Genomic DNA, 18,138 nt, shown 5'->3' with positions numbered 1-18,138 from the left:
AAACAGTTGAAAAACAATTTCAACAGCCTCATTGTAAATAGCCTGATATGAAACCTACTATGTTGATTTTCTCCACTTTAAACCACACTCAAGAAACTGATCGAAACTGAACAATTTTGTTTTTAAGATTGTATTGCCACATGTGCAACAATGCAACAATAACACTAGTTGATGGAATTTTGTAAAAAAAAAGTACACCCTAATTACTTGAGATCAATTATTTGTATCAAATAATATTTCTTATGAAAAAGTGGTTTATAAATACAGATTTGGTTTATTTAATTTAGATATAGGAAAAATCAATTTTTTATTACAACATTATCATTATTTTTAAGAAAATACTATTTCAAGTTGATCAAAAATATTTTTTGTTTTAAAAATTTGAATTAATTTAAATTTATATTTTTGTCAACATTTAATTTTAATTTGTTATTGTTTTTAAATATATTTGCATTTTTAAGCTAATAAAATACAATTATAGAAGAGGAAAAATATGAGATAAAAATGGTGGGTATAGTGTTAAATTTTGTTAAGTAAAATTATTAAAAATAAAAGTTAAATGAATACTGAATTAATAGGTGGAAGAAATAAAAGATGATGTGAAATGTTAAAAATATAGATTAAGATGTTGAATAATTTCAAACATTGTAGATAGCTTAAGAGGATTCATGTGTCGCTCGTGGGAGTGTTGTTGTTTTCCCTAGCTGAATTCATCTAGTTGACTTGTTTTCCAAGAGTTCAAAATTACCTCTCAGGTCCAAGTGACTCATGGTGACCTCATATTAGTCGTGCTCACTTATCTATCTTTTTAAAGAAGAGTGGAACTAAGAATTAACCATAACACTTACAACTTATTTACAAGGTAGTGCTATTGAAGTAATTAATAAATCTAATTTTAAGTTTTTTTTTATCTTTTCCTAATTTAATAAACCATTTTCTAAATTGATCATAAACTAAAACAACTAATTAATAATACTTCAATATCACTAATAAACTACATAGTCCTAACTTTTAGTATTGATTATTTTTTTATCCAATTAAACAACCATAAAACAAACATACTTTAAAAGAATCATTTATATAATATTTAAATAAATTATAAATTAATATAAAATATATATCATCAATTATAAAAATAAATATTTATTTATTAAAAAATAAAAATAAATGTTCACGCAGATGCACGAATTAAGCTCTAGTAGTCAATATCACATAGTTGTATTTATTCCTTTTTTCTAGTCCAACATGTTAAAAGTAAAATTATGGTGATGATTAGTTTGACTGTAAGTAAAATTATAGTGATGATTAGTTTGACTGTAGATGTAAAAATTTAATTGTAGATAAGTTGATTGTAGTTGTAAAGTTGTTATTATATACTTTTCTTGCAAAGATTTTTGCTATAGTAAAATTTGTTGTATTTGTAAGTTAAGGATGGTAGATTTTTTCAAATAAAATATGTGATGTATATATAAAATAATTATTTTTAATAATATATATTAATATTTTTAATTAATTATTAAAGTTTACGGTTATTTAAAATATGATATGTAAATAATATTTATGCTATTTCAAATATTTTTAATAATTAAAAAGTACCCAAAATTAATTAAAATATTTATATATGTTTTTATTATGATTATCTAATTTATTTGATATTATAAATATGTTTTCACTTTACATATTCTACAACCTATATAAAAGATGAAGTTTATTTTTTTGCCTAGAATACATAAACAAAGTTTGATTTATTTTTCTTATGTAGTTTTAAAAATAAAGTTAAAGCATGACTGGTACAAATTAATAAAAATTTGATATAGATTTAACTTTTAAAAATCAAGTTATATCATGATTAATAAAGTTTAGTGACTTAAAAATAAATAAAGATAAAGCCAAACTAATCGTTCCAATGTCAATTTCTTTTTGATACTACGAAAACAAGAACAAATACAATTAGTAAAATCAAATATAGTGTTTTCTTGGGTTTTTAGTAATAGAAGTACAACTTTTAGACTGATTTTTTTTTTGTCCATAAAAAAAATCTAATAATTTTTTATGGGCTTATTTATTGAATAGCCATATATCATGTGTAAATTAGGTAAGTAACACTGATTTTGACATAATGTAATGTCAGACTTTTACACCATATTTCAGCCGATTTTAGCTTTTCATTTAACATATTTCCAGTTAATGTCTGATAGGTGATGACATTGCCGGTTTGGGGAGCAGATACGTAAGCGATGGAACATATGGCAAAAAATGTTTTAACGGTTACTCCATTTAAAAGAAGAAGAGGAAGTCACGTCAAAAGGGACAGTTACCAAATGTACTTTTGTTGTATGCAGTAAAACGAGTGATGTAAAATTAAAACCCATAGCAAAAATAGGTTATTTCATTTACTTACAGATGTCATGTCCAAGAATGCATTAGCACATGATTTAAAAATTTTGGAGTATTCTATTCTATATCAACAAAATAGAATAGGACACCAACCTCATCCTAACCCCTAAATAATAAACTGTATCCCAATCCACCTTTAATCCAAAATAGTAAATCTAAACTCTAATCACTAAACCATAAACCAAAATATAAATCCTAAATGCAAATGTAAAATCTAAATCCAAATGGAGTGGAACAAAATAAAGAGTATAATACATATTGGTGAAATTATGAAATAACTATGATTGCATGAAAGAAGTTTATGTTGACTTTAACCTCGACCCCCACATTCAAATAATAAAGCCTAAACACTAATCACTAAACTCTACCATGCAACGTAAACGATGGGTTAAATTTAACAACTTCGATTAGACTTGGGCAACTATATCCGAAATAGGAAAAAAGATCATCACAATAATAGAATCAAATGCACACAACCGAGAACTTACAGTATCGCAACAGATCTTAGACGAATCGCCGATGTGAAGGAGACGAGGCTCGGGTTGCTCCTTCTCGCCGATTAGACTGTAACGACGTCTTCTCGCAATCGATTTCAGAAATGGACACGATATCCCTTTTGCAACGCACTTTGAGAAAGCGAATACGTTCGGACAAGGCTGACGACGACAAAGAAAGTTAAAAGAATTGATGTGAAGGGAAGTAAGCCACAATTTACTTTTTACAGATAATAGATAATATATATATATATATATATATATTTTTTTTTCAGGTTTCACCGGTTGGTTGCAGGAAGAGACCATACAATATTATTATATAAATTTAACGCAGTGTATAAGAATGTTAGGTAAATTGGTTATGTAATGAATTATAGATATTTTCATGGTCAATCGAATTTCTTTTTTTTTTTCGAACCTCCAGACAAGACAAAGTACGCGATTCAGAAACAAAAAACAAAAAACAAAAATTCGAAAACAAGAAATCTTCGTTATGCTCTAAAGCCTTCCAACCTGCGAAATTACTTTTATATCAAATAAAATATTAATTTAATACTATAACTAGATTTTGACCTGCGCTTAGAAAGCGCGGGTTTGTTTGTTTTTCATTTATTAATCGAAAACTGATTTGCAAATTACAATTATTTAACAATTGAGTTTTTAGATTTTTATCATTTTTTTTCTTCAAAATATGGTATTTGTTCGAAATATGGTAGTTCTTCTATAATAATGTTTGAGTTTTAAAATTTGTTTTCATATCTGACCTAGATTCATGGTTGAACCTATAGACCCAATACATTGTATATAATCCGGTTCAGATTTAATGAAAAATTCGTTAAATAAAAATCTGATATAACCAGGTAAAAACCCAAAAACTCACTATTAACCTGTAATCTGATACCATTGATCCGATTACAAAATATCTAATAGTATTTTTTTTAAATTGATTAAATTACTCATATATTTATTAATATTACATAAATTAGTGATTCCTTAGAATTTGATAAAATTTTATTATGTTATCCAAATAAAAATTGATAATACAAAAATCTTATTGATATGACAATATTAGTTTATTTTCGTTATTAATAACCTATTATAAGTTTGTGTTTTTATTTTAGATTTAAAAATTAATTTTAAGATAGTTTTTAAAATATTCTTGAACACTCGTAATTGTCATATCAATATTATGTATAAAATGACATTATAAATGGAAAAATGATATTCAAATATGTATATGCTATATGGTGTAGGATATAGGATTTTGGTTTGTATTGAAAAAATGTATAATATTCAAATGATCTGTTTTGAATATTGATATGTATATTTAAGAAAATAATATTTTCATGTTTTTTAATTTATTTATAATTCATAATATATCTATACTTATATTAAATTTAAAGTTAATATATCTTTTAAATATATATAAGTCCATTATTTATAGATCCATTTAGGTCTATATGTAGGCCCAAAACTAAAAGACTTAAATGCCATTAATGAATTTTATTAATACCTTGTAAAAATAAGGGTATTTTTGAGAAAATTGAAATTTTCATTAAAGGGAGAATGATCCTCTTTTAATGGTATTGATTTCACCAAATCCCATCTCTATTGTCATAGTTTTGACTAATTTCCTCTAAATTAAAATGGTTTAGACTAAATAATGTAACTTTCGTGGCAGTTAAACACGGAAACAGAACCCGTGACAGCTACAGAGACACGCATCAACCACCCGTGTTGAAAAACTCAAAAATTCGAAACAACTGTATTATTGTCTGAACAGATTTTTATTTTTCTTCTTAAAAATAAAAATAAAAACACATTATTTTCCACCAAAGCCACAAAAATTTTCTCATGGTCTTTGCTTTTCAGTAAAGCTAATGCTTACGACTCTATCAAACTTCTCACTTTTTCTTCTTCATCCAATCTTCTTCTTCTTCTATCTTCTTCCGGCAAGACAACCTTCTCACACTCGATTCCAACACAACCGTTAGTTTAATCCAACAATCCAACTCCGGTAAGGAGCTTTTAGTCATCGCTGTCTTGTTCTCAGATTTGTTACCGACAACATTGTTCTCCGATTAATATTATGTTTCTCCAAGAAGTGTTTCGTGTTTCCGATTTTCGATTTTCATTTTCCTAAAATTTTACTCAAAATTCATTGAATTTAGTTTCTAAATTGGTATGTATAGTAGTTGCTTGCTAACAATTTTTTTGGTTATAATTAATTAGGGTTTTGACTTTATCTAAATTTGCTTTAATGTGTGGAATGCATTGAGTTTCTTTGTTGCAATTTGAAATTTGTGGGATGTTCTCGGACAGATCTGTTTTAGACTTCTGTCTTTTTTTTTTTTAATTTACATTTCTCATTTTTTTCCCATTATGTTGATATATATATATTATTACAGGAACAATGACAAGGGTTACACGAGATTTCAGGGATTCATTACACAAAGAAGTGGTTCCAGCAGTATCAGCAGATGTGAGATTCGCATCAAGTAGATTCCCAAATTATAGGATTGGGGCTAATGACCAGATCTTTGATGCCAAAGATGACCCTAAAGTGTTGTCGATGAAAGAGGTTGTTGCCCGTGAGACAGCGCAGCTCATGGACCAGCAAAAGCGTATGTCTGTTCGCGACCTCGCCAATAAATTCGAGAAAGGCTTGGCTGCTGCTGCTAAGCTCTCCGAGGAGGTGTCTTACTATATCTCCTAAAACACCCTATCTTTAAAACTAATTTGTTATGAGCCCAAAAAGGCCAAGTCTTAAGTAGTAGCTTAGGACTAAAACTAATTTTGGTGTGCAGGCAAAACTGAAAGAAGCAACATCCTTGGAGAAACATGTTCTTTTAAAGAAACTTAGAGATGCATTGGAGTCTCTGAGAGGACGTGTTGCCGGTAGAAATAAGGATGACGTTGAGGAAGCCATTGCCATGGTTAGTCTTTTATTAGTCAATCTGTTCCTTTCAGCCATCATCATGAATGTGTATGTTTTGAACATTGTGGGCTCCTGCTAGGTGGAAGCTCTAGCTGTTCAGTTGACTCAGCGTGAAGGAGAGCTGTTCATAGAAAAAGCCGAAGTGAAGAAGCTGGCCTCTTTTTTGAAGCAGGTAGAAAAATATGGTCACCCTCGCAATAGAAAAACATGTTCTTACTGATTAGTTGCAACATTGTCTACTTAGGCCTCAGAGGATGCTAAGAAAATAGTGGACGAGGAAAGAGCTTTTGCGCGTGCTGAGATTGAAAGTGCAAGAGCAGCTGTACAAAGAGTGGAAGAAGCTCTGCGAGAACATGAACAGATGTCTCGAGCCTCTGGCAAGCAGGTACATATATGCTTATTATAGTGTTCATTTATGTAAAGTATATAAGCTTAGTATTGATTAATGTTGTATATATCACAGGACATGGAAGATTTAATGAAAGAGGTTCAAGAAGCTAGGCGGATTAAAATGCTGCATCAGCCAAGCAAGGTGGGTACTAGATGAAAGGGTTGTTGCTTTAATTTGAAGTTTTTGGATAAGTAAAAAAATATCATGTGTTGCATTGGTTTTTAGGTAATGGATATGGAATATGAGCTTCGAGCACTGAGGAATCAGCTTGCAGAGAAATCCAAACATTTTCTTCAACTTAAAAAGAAGGTTCGTTGAGATCCTTTGAACACATTTTGTAACTCTCTGTTGAGAAAGATCTGACCCCACACTTTGCCTATATATATTTTCAGCTTGCAATGTGCAGAAAGAGCGAGGAAAATATATCACTTTTATACGAAATAGATGGCAATGAAGCTCTAGGTTCTTCTTTGCGGGTCAGACCTTGCTCTGATGAAGCTCCTGATCTTTCGAAATGTACGATCCAGTGGTACCGTTCATCTTCTGATGACAGCAAGAAGGAGCTTATATCAGGTCCCCCTCACCTTTCCCCCTATTTGTTTCTTCTTTCTTTTTCGAACTGAAAAATATATTTAATGCATATATTGTGTATTATTTATTCAGGTGCCACAAAATCAGTTTACGCTCCTGAGCCTTTTGACGTTGGACGAGCCTTGCATGCTGATATCATTTACAATGGCCACACGCTTTCATTATCCACCGTGGGAAAGATCGATCCAGGTTCATTCATTGTTTATTTTGTTTTCTTCTTGTAGGTTGTGTTGCTTAGTAGCTGTTATCAGGAGGGTCCTGAGATTTATGGGGGCAATAGGCGATTTATTAAAGATTTCAATTAAATATTTATTTTTTACAAATTTGGAGGCTTAAAATTTTTTTTTGGAGGTTTATGTGTAATTTTTTTAAAAAAAATTGGGGACCTAAGGCTAATTTTTCGTTCGACTTTGCTCAGGACAGGCCCTTGCTATTATAACTTCATTAGTTTATACGTGAAAAAGTTTGGTAATGGCAAAAAATCAGTGAATAAATAAGTTTTTTTTTATAAATTCGGTACAGCTGCTGGACTGGGTAGCTATGTGGAGGCATTAGTACGAAAACACGATGTTGATTTCAATGTAAAGCTTTCTTTCACGCTAATGACATATATATATATGTACTAGCAGCAGCTTTGAAAAGCCATTCCTCTTGGTTGTAATCAAATCAACAGGTAGTAGTGACGCAAATGAGTGGGGAAGACCATACATCAGAATCTATCCACTTGTTTCACGTTGGTAAAATGAGGATAAAACTCTGCAAGGGAAAGACTGTGATTGCTAAAGAGTATTACTCTAGTGCTATGCAGGTTAGTTAGTGATATGCTCATTTCGTTTTTTTTGTTGTTGTTGCCCCCTTAAGGATTGTTGTCATCAATCATCTTACCTTAATGGTTGTTGTATCATATGATTGAGTATAATAGCTATGTGGAGTGAGAGGAGGTGGGAACGCGGCGGCTCAGGCAGTGTATTGGCAGGCAAAGAAAGGAGTGTCCTTTGTGGTAGCTTTTGAATCTGAGAGAGAAAGAAACGCTGCCATCATGCTTGCACGCAGATTCGCTTGTGATTGCAATGTGAGTAACAAGAAATTATTTGCTTCAGTAGCTGGGGTGTTTGTTTTGATTCTGAGTTTTGAAAATGGATGTGTTTTGCAGGTGACGCTTGCTGGCCCAGAGGACAGAACAGAGACGAGTCCTAACTGAGAAGTTTATGTTTTTGTAGTTTATATATAATAGGGGGGTTTAGCCATTTGTTTGAATTGCAGTTTGTTGTCTGTTTTGTGTGTAAAAAAAGAAGGAATCAGTGAGATGTTGAATCTATATGTAACGGATGTGGTTTGTTTTGTTGGAGTATCTTACAATTGAGGAGCATTTAACGGATGTGGTTTTTTTCTTACTAAGGATGTTAAATTTTAATTTACATGACAAAATGCTTTTAGAACACCAGAAATTGGTTTATGAGAGAGCTAATAATAAAAGAAACAAAAAAATTAGTAAAGATTCATTGACATGTCGTGAGAGAACAGTTAACGAAACAAGTGAAAGAGCTTATACTGGTATTTTTATGAAATAAACTAATCTTCCAGCCATTTAATCGGTTGGGAGGTGCTGGAATTGAGGAGACAGGACAGCAGACATTCAATGGTTCAAACAGAAGTCACTGATTCTACATTTGATTCATATCTTACAAAAACACTTGTTTAGTGCGACAATTGCTTGACCTCAACATTCAAATATGTTAGGTCTAAGCTCGGGTTAGATACTAAAAGATTACCAAGAATAAGTCCATCGGAATAATACATCTTTTTTTCCTTAAGATTGAAATCCAATTCTCTTCCAAGAATCCTCGTGCCAACACTAGAGATCATATCATCTTTTGACTAACAAAACTGAGTTGCGCGAGGTTTCCATCTCATCTTGGGAATTGTGACAATAGTGAGTTAGATAGCGTCATTGGAGAGCAGAGCAAGACCATTTGAAACCCATTATTATGATTAATACGTTGCTTCGAGCTCGTAGGGTTGCTGTGAAAATCTTGGAACCTCCTCATTTGGTAACATGTGGTTTGCAAGGTTTGTCATTTTCCTCAGGGCTGATGATAACAACAACCACTTCCTTCCTCGCAATAGTACTGATGCGACTAATTTTATAAGGGTGATTTTGCTCTAAATTCATAAGAGCTGAAATAATTAAGAATATAGCTATGCTATAGTTAAAAGCAGTGGATGAGATAATTTATGCACAAACATGATCAAACTCTCTTTTAAGGCGCGTGCGCGTGATATTGACACTCTAAAACTAAAGATGCATACTATACTACATACCATATAGTATAGTCATACAAATGATTAATTTGGTTACGAAGTTGAGTTTCATCCATTACGTGACAATGATATACATGATTATGATATAGTATGGAATACTCGACACAAACACATAAGCTTTTCATTTATGTGTATGTCCATAATACCTAATTACTTAGGAGTCAAAGTTAGTGTGACAGCTTGTGAAGGTTATACTAAACTATTATATATATATTAAATAGATATTAATGAACAATAGATTTACACCAATAGTACATCATGAGGAGGAAAATTAAGAGAAAGAGAAAGAGAAGAAAGATGAAAAAGAAGATGAAGAGAAGAAAAAAGATGAAACACAAAGAGAGAGAAAGTTACAGTCTTATACATATATATATATATATATATAGAAGTTTTTGAGTATTTTTCTTAAACTCGAAAATAGAGATCGTAAAACGACAGTTCTATTCTACTTTTTCAAATATAATAAACCAAAAAATACTAAATTTGAATGTGTAAGGTGAATGTTAAGAATCAAAAAGTGGAAGAGGAGAAGAGGACATGGTGGGAGAGGTGAGGAAACTACGAGTGGCGATGGTGGAGAAGGAGAAGACGGTGGTGGTGATGAAACAACTGAACGTGGCGATGCTACATGTGAGGTCTTTTGTAGTAACTGATGATGATGGAAGAGGAGGAAGAAGAAGAAGATAAAAAAAAAGTAAAAGGAAAAGGGAGAGTTGAAAATGAAGAGGATGGAACAAAAAAAATGAGGAAAGAAAGAAAGACACAAAAAGCCACATACTGAAGAATCATCTGATAAAAAAATTCATTATCAAATTATATTCTCTTACACATTAAAGAAACCATTTCTATTCTATGTCTCTCAAATAGAATAGTACAACACAGTGTACACTGTTCATCTTCTCTAACAGTTCTACGCATTCTCTGCTTCTTAGTTCAAGTATATCGAAAAGTATCAAAACACTAAACTCAAACAAAGATGTGAAGAAAAATGATCAGACAATGTGATTATACGGCGTACGAAGTACTCTTTTTACAAGAATTTCATAAAACTTGTAAATGATCATGGAGTAAAAAAAAAGATAACAATGATTATTATAAATTTTTGAAATAAAGCAATAAATTTAGAACAATGAAATTAACAATGGAAGTGAGAGTGAGAATGAAACATGTATGAAGGGTATTTTTTTTTGTCTTTATACATATTATACAAAGAATATCATAGCCATTAACTTCTTATGTGTATAACTTAATATTTTTTCTGCTATGTACATGTCCCCTAATTTCTCATTTTATAATTACTTACTTTCTACCTTTTGTAAATAATTTTACTGTCCATACTGACTTTATGATTAATACGTTCACTGAGAAACCCAAATATTTGGGTCTTTAACCCATCAAAACTTTCCGGAATATCCAAATAGGCTCTTATTCCCCGATCATAATTATTCCGAGCAATTGTTGCATTTACACTAATGTGTACTAGGTGTCTTCCTGCACTATATGCAGTAAAAAAGTTTAAAATATTTTTTAACAGATAAATATAAATTATACTTTAAAATAAAATTTTATTAATATTGCAAACTTTTTTTTCGCATCAATATTTTAATATAAATCTGATTTAGTTAAACATAAAATTATATTTAAGAATATGCATGTATATATTTGAAACTATAATCTTAGATAGATTTTTCTATTTATTTTAATTAAATATATTAAATAAATTTGTAAAAGTTGCATAATTACTAAAAATTAAAATTAAACAATATTTATAAAATTTGTAGATATATAAGAAAATAATGATTTTACGATTAAATTTTTATAGTTCTCTAAAAAAAAATTATACATTTTTGAAAATTTTAGTAATAAAATTGTATAATTTAAAAATATATAATTAAATTATATTTCGAAATTTATAATGCCATATTTGAATATATCTATTTTAATGATGATTTATGAGTTATTCCCATATTCTAAAATAATTTCCAAAAATATAAATTGACATTAAATGTAATATATGAGTTATTACCATATTTTTAAAAGTTTACCAAAAATATAAATTAACATTAAATAAAATTGTCCATGTCATATTAAACTATAAGACATGTCATATTTGTTTTGTGAAATTGATTATACAAAGGACATGTGGCAAAATCACTTCGCAAATATAGTTTAGGAGATTCTATACCTTATAGCCTAATTGTATAGCCGATTTTCTAAAATTTATTTGTTGTCCCGACACATTTTCATATTTTTCGAAAATTAAGATAACCAAACTTTCTTTTGTATTTTCTTTATAGAAAATAAGCTACCATCTGCAAAAAGTAGATCCTAGGAATTCCCTAATCTATTTTAAGAATGTTAAGGTGATGATTGTTTAGATGGTTTTTAGATTTTAGTTTTTTTTTTGTTTTTTAGTTTTTAGATTTTGGTTTTTAATTAATTTTTGGTTTTTGATTTGGTAGTAGATTTTAGTTTTTGGAAAAAATACGAATAGTGATTTTGATTTCTAATTTTTGGTTTTTGTTTTTAGATTTTGGTTTTTAATAGTAAGAAGTCTTCTCCCATTGTTTAGAGATGACCTCATTGTTAGAGAAGACTTCCAAAGACTATTATCGTAAAATGTTTACAAGTTTCTTTTGTCATAAAGAGAGATAATTGTAATTTTACTACTACTTTTGCATTTGATTGATTTGAGGTAGGTATAGCTTTGCATTCAAATTCAAGTCCTAATTCATTTGGCAAATTCCTCCTTAAAAATTTGATTAATTTTGTCAATTGAATTTAGGTTGGTTGTTGTATTAGATATGTAAATAAATTTTATTAAGGTTATGTATAACTTAATATATATATATATATATATATACTTTTTGTTTTTGAAAATCAAATAGAAAAATAAATTAAAGGGTTGATTGATTCAAAATTACATAAATAAATATAATGATAATATTTTAAAATCACATACATATATATAAATTTTACAAAAGAACTAAATTTGAAAATCGGCTAATAATTTATTTTTATTTAGTAATATGTTTTAAGGCATCCCATAATGTATATGTATAAAAGTAAAGAAAATATTACCATGAAGATATGTTGTTATTTTAGTTAGATCTTTGATTTTGGATATAAGCAATTCGATTAGTCTAACTATTCGTTTTGTGGGAATGTTGAGTTACCTATATTCTTTCAAATTGAAATATAATTGTTTTGATTCCTACTAAAGCCAAATCGGATTAGTTTTATTAATCACTTTTAGTTCAGTTCTTCATCTTAAATATGTAAGTATATTTCTATAATATTTTTAATAATTTGATATATTTTGATTTTCCAAAATATTAATAAAATAAACCAATGATCAGTAAAAAGTTTTTTAAAGAAAAATACTAATATTTTTTTGAAAGCTCATGAATGCATATCGATATTTACAATAACTAAAATATTTTATAACTGTAAGTAATTTTTGCCTTACACATAAGAATGTAGATTGCATAGGTTCTTTTATTATGGATATATTGGATTGTATATATATAAATAAAACTAAACTTAAGAAGAAGAAAATATTAAGAAAAAATATTTTTAATAGTGGGAAAGTATAGTATTCTTAGTTCATTGAAAATATCTAGAGTCATGCTATTTAAAAATATACTTTTGCAGTAAACTGATCAAAATATACTTATGGTAAAGGGTATTTTTAGTTTCTTTTTTAATATATGTTATCTTGTTTAAAATCAGTTTAAGAAGAATTTTATTTAAAATCAGTCAACATCTCAGTTTATTATATTAATTTGTTTTTGTAACCGTCTATGAAAATAGATAGATATAAAGAACATATGATTATTACTTTGAAAATATATATTATGTTGTTTAATATTATGTTTTAAAAATATTATTTACTTTCTTAATGACAAGATTATTTTTGTGAAATTTCATTCTTCATGAAATCATATTATAGAAAATATATTTTTTCTAAATGTTACCTTTTTATTATATTTATTATTTGTAAAAAATTAAAATTAAATTAAAATTTTATTTAAGAGAAGTTACTAAATGACATAAAATAAATATTTTTAATAATTAGATCAAATATTTTTAATTCATTAAAAGATCCGTATAAATAACCACCTTAAACTTGGAAGCGTAGAGATGATGAGTTTGGCAATAAGTTCAGTGCGTCTGAAACTTGGCACCAAATCAGAAGTTCGAGAAGTAGAGTTCAGTGGAGCAAGATAGTATGGTTCTCACAAGGAGTTACGAGATATGCTTTCATCACCTGGCTTGCAATTCGTGATAGACTATCGACAGGCCACCGTACAAGCCAATGGGGTCAACCGCAAAGATGTCTTTACTGTGGTGAGCCAGACGAGACGCGAGACCACCTCTTCTTTGCTTGCCCATTTACTTTTACTCTCTGGCTGAAGGTTGTTGGTAATCTGTTTGGTATCGATCCCGACCCGGAGTGGGGCACCACGCTTGAGCGTCTGCAGAATGGAACGTATGACCGGCTCACGTTCATACTCCTGCGACTTGTCTTTCAGGTTTCCGTTTACTTCATCTGGATAGAACGAAATGATAGAAAACATAGTAACCGAGCGAAGTCTGTAGAGCAACTAGCAAAGCTGATTGATAAGGCAGTCCGGAACAGGTTATCATCTACCCATTATTTTCTCAAGCCGAAGCTGAAAGGAATTATGTGCAGATGGTTTGAAGCCCATTCGCACCACGAGTGACCTACGGACTTGGAACTCTTGGAAAGGAGTGATCTATAACTTTTTCATACGTCTTCCAAATTTGTTGATTCTTTAACAAGGTTTCAGTTAGTAATAGCCTTATAGATGTACATAATATCTTTTTCAAAATTGATCAATAAATTTAACATTTCATCAAAAAAAATAAAATAAAAATAACCACCTTAAAAACTAGCTTGACATGACTGATTTCTCAAATAAGATAAATAATATTATAGATATGAGATGTGTTGAACTGGATATAATTTTTCATCATAATTGGGATCTCTTGCTTTCTAGTTCTACGACGATAATTGATTAGTAGTAATAGCTTCCTGGTTTCATTGTGCTTTACTTCTTGTTCACAACTATGATTGAAATTTCAGCAACACTCAATATATGTACACTTTAATTCACACTTTTTATATATAGTATACATATATGTTTAAAGTACAATTTCCAAATTATCATTTTTTCTTAAGTGATATGATTATATATAAACGATAATGGAGACTACATTAAAGTAATGATCCTGAACACAAATAAAATTATAAAACTAAACTGAAGATTAAAGTTTCAATTTTTATTGGTCTACAAATATAGAGTGAGCTTTGAAAAAGCTCTAATTCGTAGTGTTATGTAACTTATATTCGGATAAAGTGCAACGTTGTTTAGATTGAATTTTGATTGAAACCTGTAAACACAATATTCAAAATTTCAAATAACAAAAAAAAAAGGAAAAGTAACTACTAGAATATCTCAGAAATGTATTTTTTTGAAAGAAAAAAATAGATGGGAGATGCCATCTTTTAAGAACTTGGTTCAAATGCCACACTGGTCCAGCCTTTTTGCTTTACCGTAACCCAACAAAGACCTCACACACTTTTCTTTTATCTCCTTTTGAGGAGAAAGTGAACACACAAACTAAAGCTGTTCTCAGCTACACTAAGGCGTGACCGAACGTGGTGGCGTCCTTGATTCCCCTGGAGGAGTCTGACCCTCTGAACCTTTGGACGGGTCATCAGACGATTGTCTTAACCCGTCATCGGTTGTTTCACTTCTGTTCACATCCTCAATCATTCTCAGCACTTCCTGCATTACCGGCCGTTGATCAGGAACCGTAGAGACACACGCCATTGCGATTTGAAGAAGCTGAACCATCTCTTCCTCTATGTTGTGGTACCGCATCAGCTCAACATCGAATACTTCAGCGGTCCATTCTTCTCTAACCACAGAAAGCACCCACCGAGGTAGATCAATGCCTTCTTCGCCAAGTGATGCCTGGTTTGGTGATTTACCAGTCAAGAGCTCAAGCAGCAACACCCCGAAACTGTACACATCTGATTTGAAAGTTACTTTCCGTGTCTCGAGAACTTCGGGAGCATGATAACCCGCCAAACGGTTTGGTTGAGTCGAGTTACTGAACAGTTGATTAAGTCCATAGTCAGAGACGCAAGTGTCTTGGTTTGGTTGTAGGAGTATGTTTGAGGCTTTGATGTTTCCATGTACTAATTTGGCTGAAACATGAAGATGGGCCAAACCTCTCGCTGCAGTTATTGCTATTCTCATACGGTTATCCCAGTCTAACGGAGTTCGCCCCGATCCACGGCTCCCTGAACACAACAAAGAGCATGTTAGGCAGATATTGAAAATGCAGTTTCAGTTAATGTGATCTCAAACTACTCTAATTAGACAAAAGTTCACTTCAAGGAAAAGAGTGAAGCTATGATGATGATGATAAAGAGGCCATGTGGAAGAAAAGAGTCTTTCTCTTTTTGAATTCTATGTCATCTTTAAAGAGTGAGAGAGAAGCAAAAATTATGAATTATTATGACAATTACCAGACAGACGCATGTAATGTCGGCAGCTTCCTTTTTTTCTTTTAATAATAATTGCAGAACAACTACAGCTATATGCCACACTAACAATTAAAATACTATGAAATTTTTTACTACAGAGAAATAAGAATGTTTTTTTTTTCTTGACAGCAAAGCATAAAACACAGAACATGTCAGAAGGTATCCATTAGAAAAATATTAACACAATCCAATCATCACTCACTCAGCTTTTATTTCAATCTAAGCATCAAACAGCTGCAACTATGTATCCATTTCTTGACCATAATAACTATATGAATTTAAGGAGAAAAAATAAAAACCTAAACCAAACAAGAAATCCACATAGCGTACACACAATGTAGTTACAATTCAGTAGAAATTCACACAATCTAACTACAATGCAGTAAAAATTCACAGAAACAAAACACAATCTGGGTAGAATTCGTTAGAAATTCACACAATGTATTTACTAAAATATGCATATTACGGATGAATTTAAATTGGATTAAACAAAAGCAGAGCAAGGAACGTTGTTAAGACACAAACTAACCGTGAAGAAGAGCAGAGAGGCTTCCATTGGGCATGAAATCAAAGACGAGAAGCTTCTCATCTTTGGAGTAATAATAAGCTCTCAACGGAACAACATTGGGATGTTTAGTTTTGCCAACAACCTCCATCTGCGATTCAAACTCCTTCTTCGACGCCGCCACGTCTTTCAAACGCTTAACAACCACCGTCGTGCCTTCCTCCAACACCGCCTTATACGACGTCCCCACGCTTCCTTTCCCCAAAACCTCCGCCGAAGCTCTCAGCAAATCCTCCAAATCGAAACTGTAGACTCCTCCCTCCGTGAAAACGAGCCTGTTCCTCTCTCCCATCCCCGACGACGTCCCCGTAGTAACATCCTTAGACGACGAAGAAGCTCCCCCCGCCGGAGGAATCCCCTCGGGGGGGACGTTTCGCGTTGTCGTCTCCGCAGGCTTCGTCTGTTTCGTTCTGCTCCCTCCTCGTCGTCGTTTCCTCAAGCAGAGGAAGAAGACGAGAGCTAAAAGGAGAAGACCAATCAACGCGCTCGCGAAGGAGATCGCGATAATCGCCGCCGTGGAGAGCTTCGATTTCTTCCCGGAGAGACGCGAGGGAGAGGGAGCGTCATCCGGAGAGGGCGACGGAGATATGAAGAAGGATTTGCACGGCCGCAACGGACCGCCGCAGAGATTCACGTTCCCCGCGAACGACGCGGCGGGGAATTTAGACAAGGAAGAAGGAATCGAGCCGTTAAGGTTGTTAACGGAGACGTTGAAGTCCGTTAAACCGACGGTTATGCTCGGGAGATTCCCGGAGAATCGGTTGTTTCCGAGGAAGAGACCAGTCAAGAGAGTGAGGTTGTTGATTGCGAAAGGGATCGATCCGGTTAAGTTGTTAGAAGAGATGTCGAGACGAACCAAGCCGGTTAGCTGCGTGATACTCGCCGGGAACTCCCCGGAGAGTCCGTTGTGTTGTAGATATAAGCTCCGGAGGTGAGTGAGGTTTTTGAAGTCTGGAGGGATCTGACCGGAGAGCCGGTTCGACCGGAGACTGAGGACTCGGAGCTGGGTTAGTTTCCCTAAGGTTCCGGATGGGATCTGACCGACTAAACCGGTGCCTGGTAACCGGAGAGAGTAGACGGAGGACCGGTCCGAGTTGCATTCTACTCCGACCCAGGTACAAGCTGAGTCTGACGCGTTCCACTGGAGGCGATTCTCGTGAGGGGTCTGTTGAAGGAAGGCGAGGAGTGCTTGTTTCTCCTCGGGTGACTCTGAGCTGACTCGCTCGGTCAACAGCAGAATCGAGACGAAACAGCTTAAAACCAATGAAATGGCTCCCATTGGTGGATTTTTCAGGAAAAACAAAAAAGAAAAATAGGGATAATAAACGAATCTTGCGAGTTTCTTCTTTTGTCTGTTTTACAAGAAGTGGGTTTCGTAGGTAATAAGGGTTTGCTGAAAACCAGAAACGGTTTTCGGGCGTGAACCCATCTGTTTTCGGATTGGAGCGGCCAAGAGAGATGGAGTGAAGGAGAGAGCGAAAACTTGAAGAGAGAGAAAAGAGGGAGAGAGAGAGAGAGAGAGAGAGAGAGAGAGAGAGAGAGAGAGAGAGAGAGAGAGAGAGAGAGAGAGTCTATCAGTGTATGAGTCAATATGTGTATGTGTGTGGAGGTGTGGGATCGTGAAGTCTTTTAAGAAAGCAGAATGGAATCAAAACTATCACGAGGGACAAAAAATATTAAAACAAAACATCTATTTTATTAAAACTGAGACAAAATATTAAAATAAAACATTTATTCTACTAAAACTAAATTACAAAATATTATTTGCCTATTTTTAAGATGATTTTTAGAAATTTTCATTTTTTTACCTAATTTGAACTACTTCATTTATTGTATTTTTAATTAATTCGACAATAT

The 18,138-nt window shown here is 32.2% G+C and overlaps 2 protein-coding genes across 2 annotated transcripts; one reads left to right on the top strand and one right to left on the bottom strand.

Moving 5' to 3' along the window:
• Window positions 1-4,662: 4,662 nt before the first annotated feature.
• Window positions 4,663-8,205, top strand: LOC106358458 (stomatal closure-related actin-binding protein 1). Its single transcript, XM_013798262.3, has 13 exons — window positions 4,663-4,908; window positions 5,300-5,586; window positions 5,699-5,827; window positions 5,909-6,001; window positions 6,074-6,214; window positions 6,293-6,361; window positions 6,446-6,529; window positions 6,613-6,793; window positions 6,884-7,000; window positions 7,334-7,392; window positions 7,485-7,619; window positions 7,734-7,883; window positions 7,965-8,205. Exons 2-13 carry the CDS (start codon window positions 5,305-5,307, stop codon window positions 8,010-8,012), a joined length of 1,488 nt encoding a protein of 495 aa, XP_013653716.1. The 5' UTR covers window positions 4,663-4,908; window positions 5,300-5,304; the 3' UTR covers window positions 8,013-8,205.
• Window positions 8,206-14,512: 6,307 nt separating this feature from the next.
• Window positions 14,513-17,881, bottom strand: LOC106358459 (probable inactive receptor kinase At2g26730). The gene is made up of 2 exons (XM_013798263.3): window positions 16,246-17,881; window positions 14,513-15,470 (listed from the first exon to the last, which is right to left on the bottom strand). The coding sequence occupies exons 1-2, from the start codon at window positions 17,558-17,560 to the stop codon at window positions 14,803-14,805; spliced, it is 1,983 nt and encodes a 660-aa protein (XP_013653717.1). The 5' UTR covers window positions 17,561-17,881; the 3' UTR covers window positions 14,513-14,802.
• Window positions 17,882-18,138: the final 257 nt, after the last annotated feature.

This window comes from Brassica napus, chromosome A7 (assembly GCF_020379485.1).
Source record: "Brassica napus cultivar Da-Ae chromosome A7, Da-Ae, whole genome shotgun sequence".
NCBI lineage: Eukaryota > Viridiplantae > Streptophyta > Magnoliopsida > Brassicales > Brassicaceae > Brassica > Brassica napus.
This window is presented reverse-complemented; position numbering and strand designations above follow the sequence as displayed.

Bases quoted from the DNA above. Each gene is read 5' to 3' on its own strand.
- LOC106358459 (XM_013798263.3), bottom strand. From the start codon at position 17,560: ATGGGAGCCATTTCATTGGTTTTAAGCTGTTTCGTCTCGATTCTGCTG. The intron at 15,471-16,245 runs GTTAGTTTGTGT...TGTTGTGTTCAG, and splicing joins CCTCTCTGCTCTTCTTCACG to GGAGCCGTGGATCGGGGCGA.
- LOC106358458 (XM_013798262.3), top strand. From the start codon at position 5,305: ATGACAAGGGTTACACGAGATTTCAGGGATTCATTACACAAAGAAGTG. The intron at 6,215-6,292 runs GTACATATATGC...TATATATCACAG, and splicing joins CTCGAGCCTCTGGCAAGCAG to GACATGGAAGATTTAATGAA. The intron at 7,393-7,484 runs GTAAAGCTTTCT...TCAAATCAACAG, and splicing joins AACACGATGTTGATTTCAAT to GTAGTAGTGACGCAAATGAG.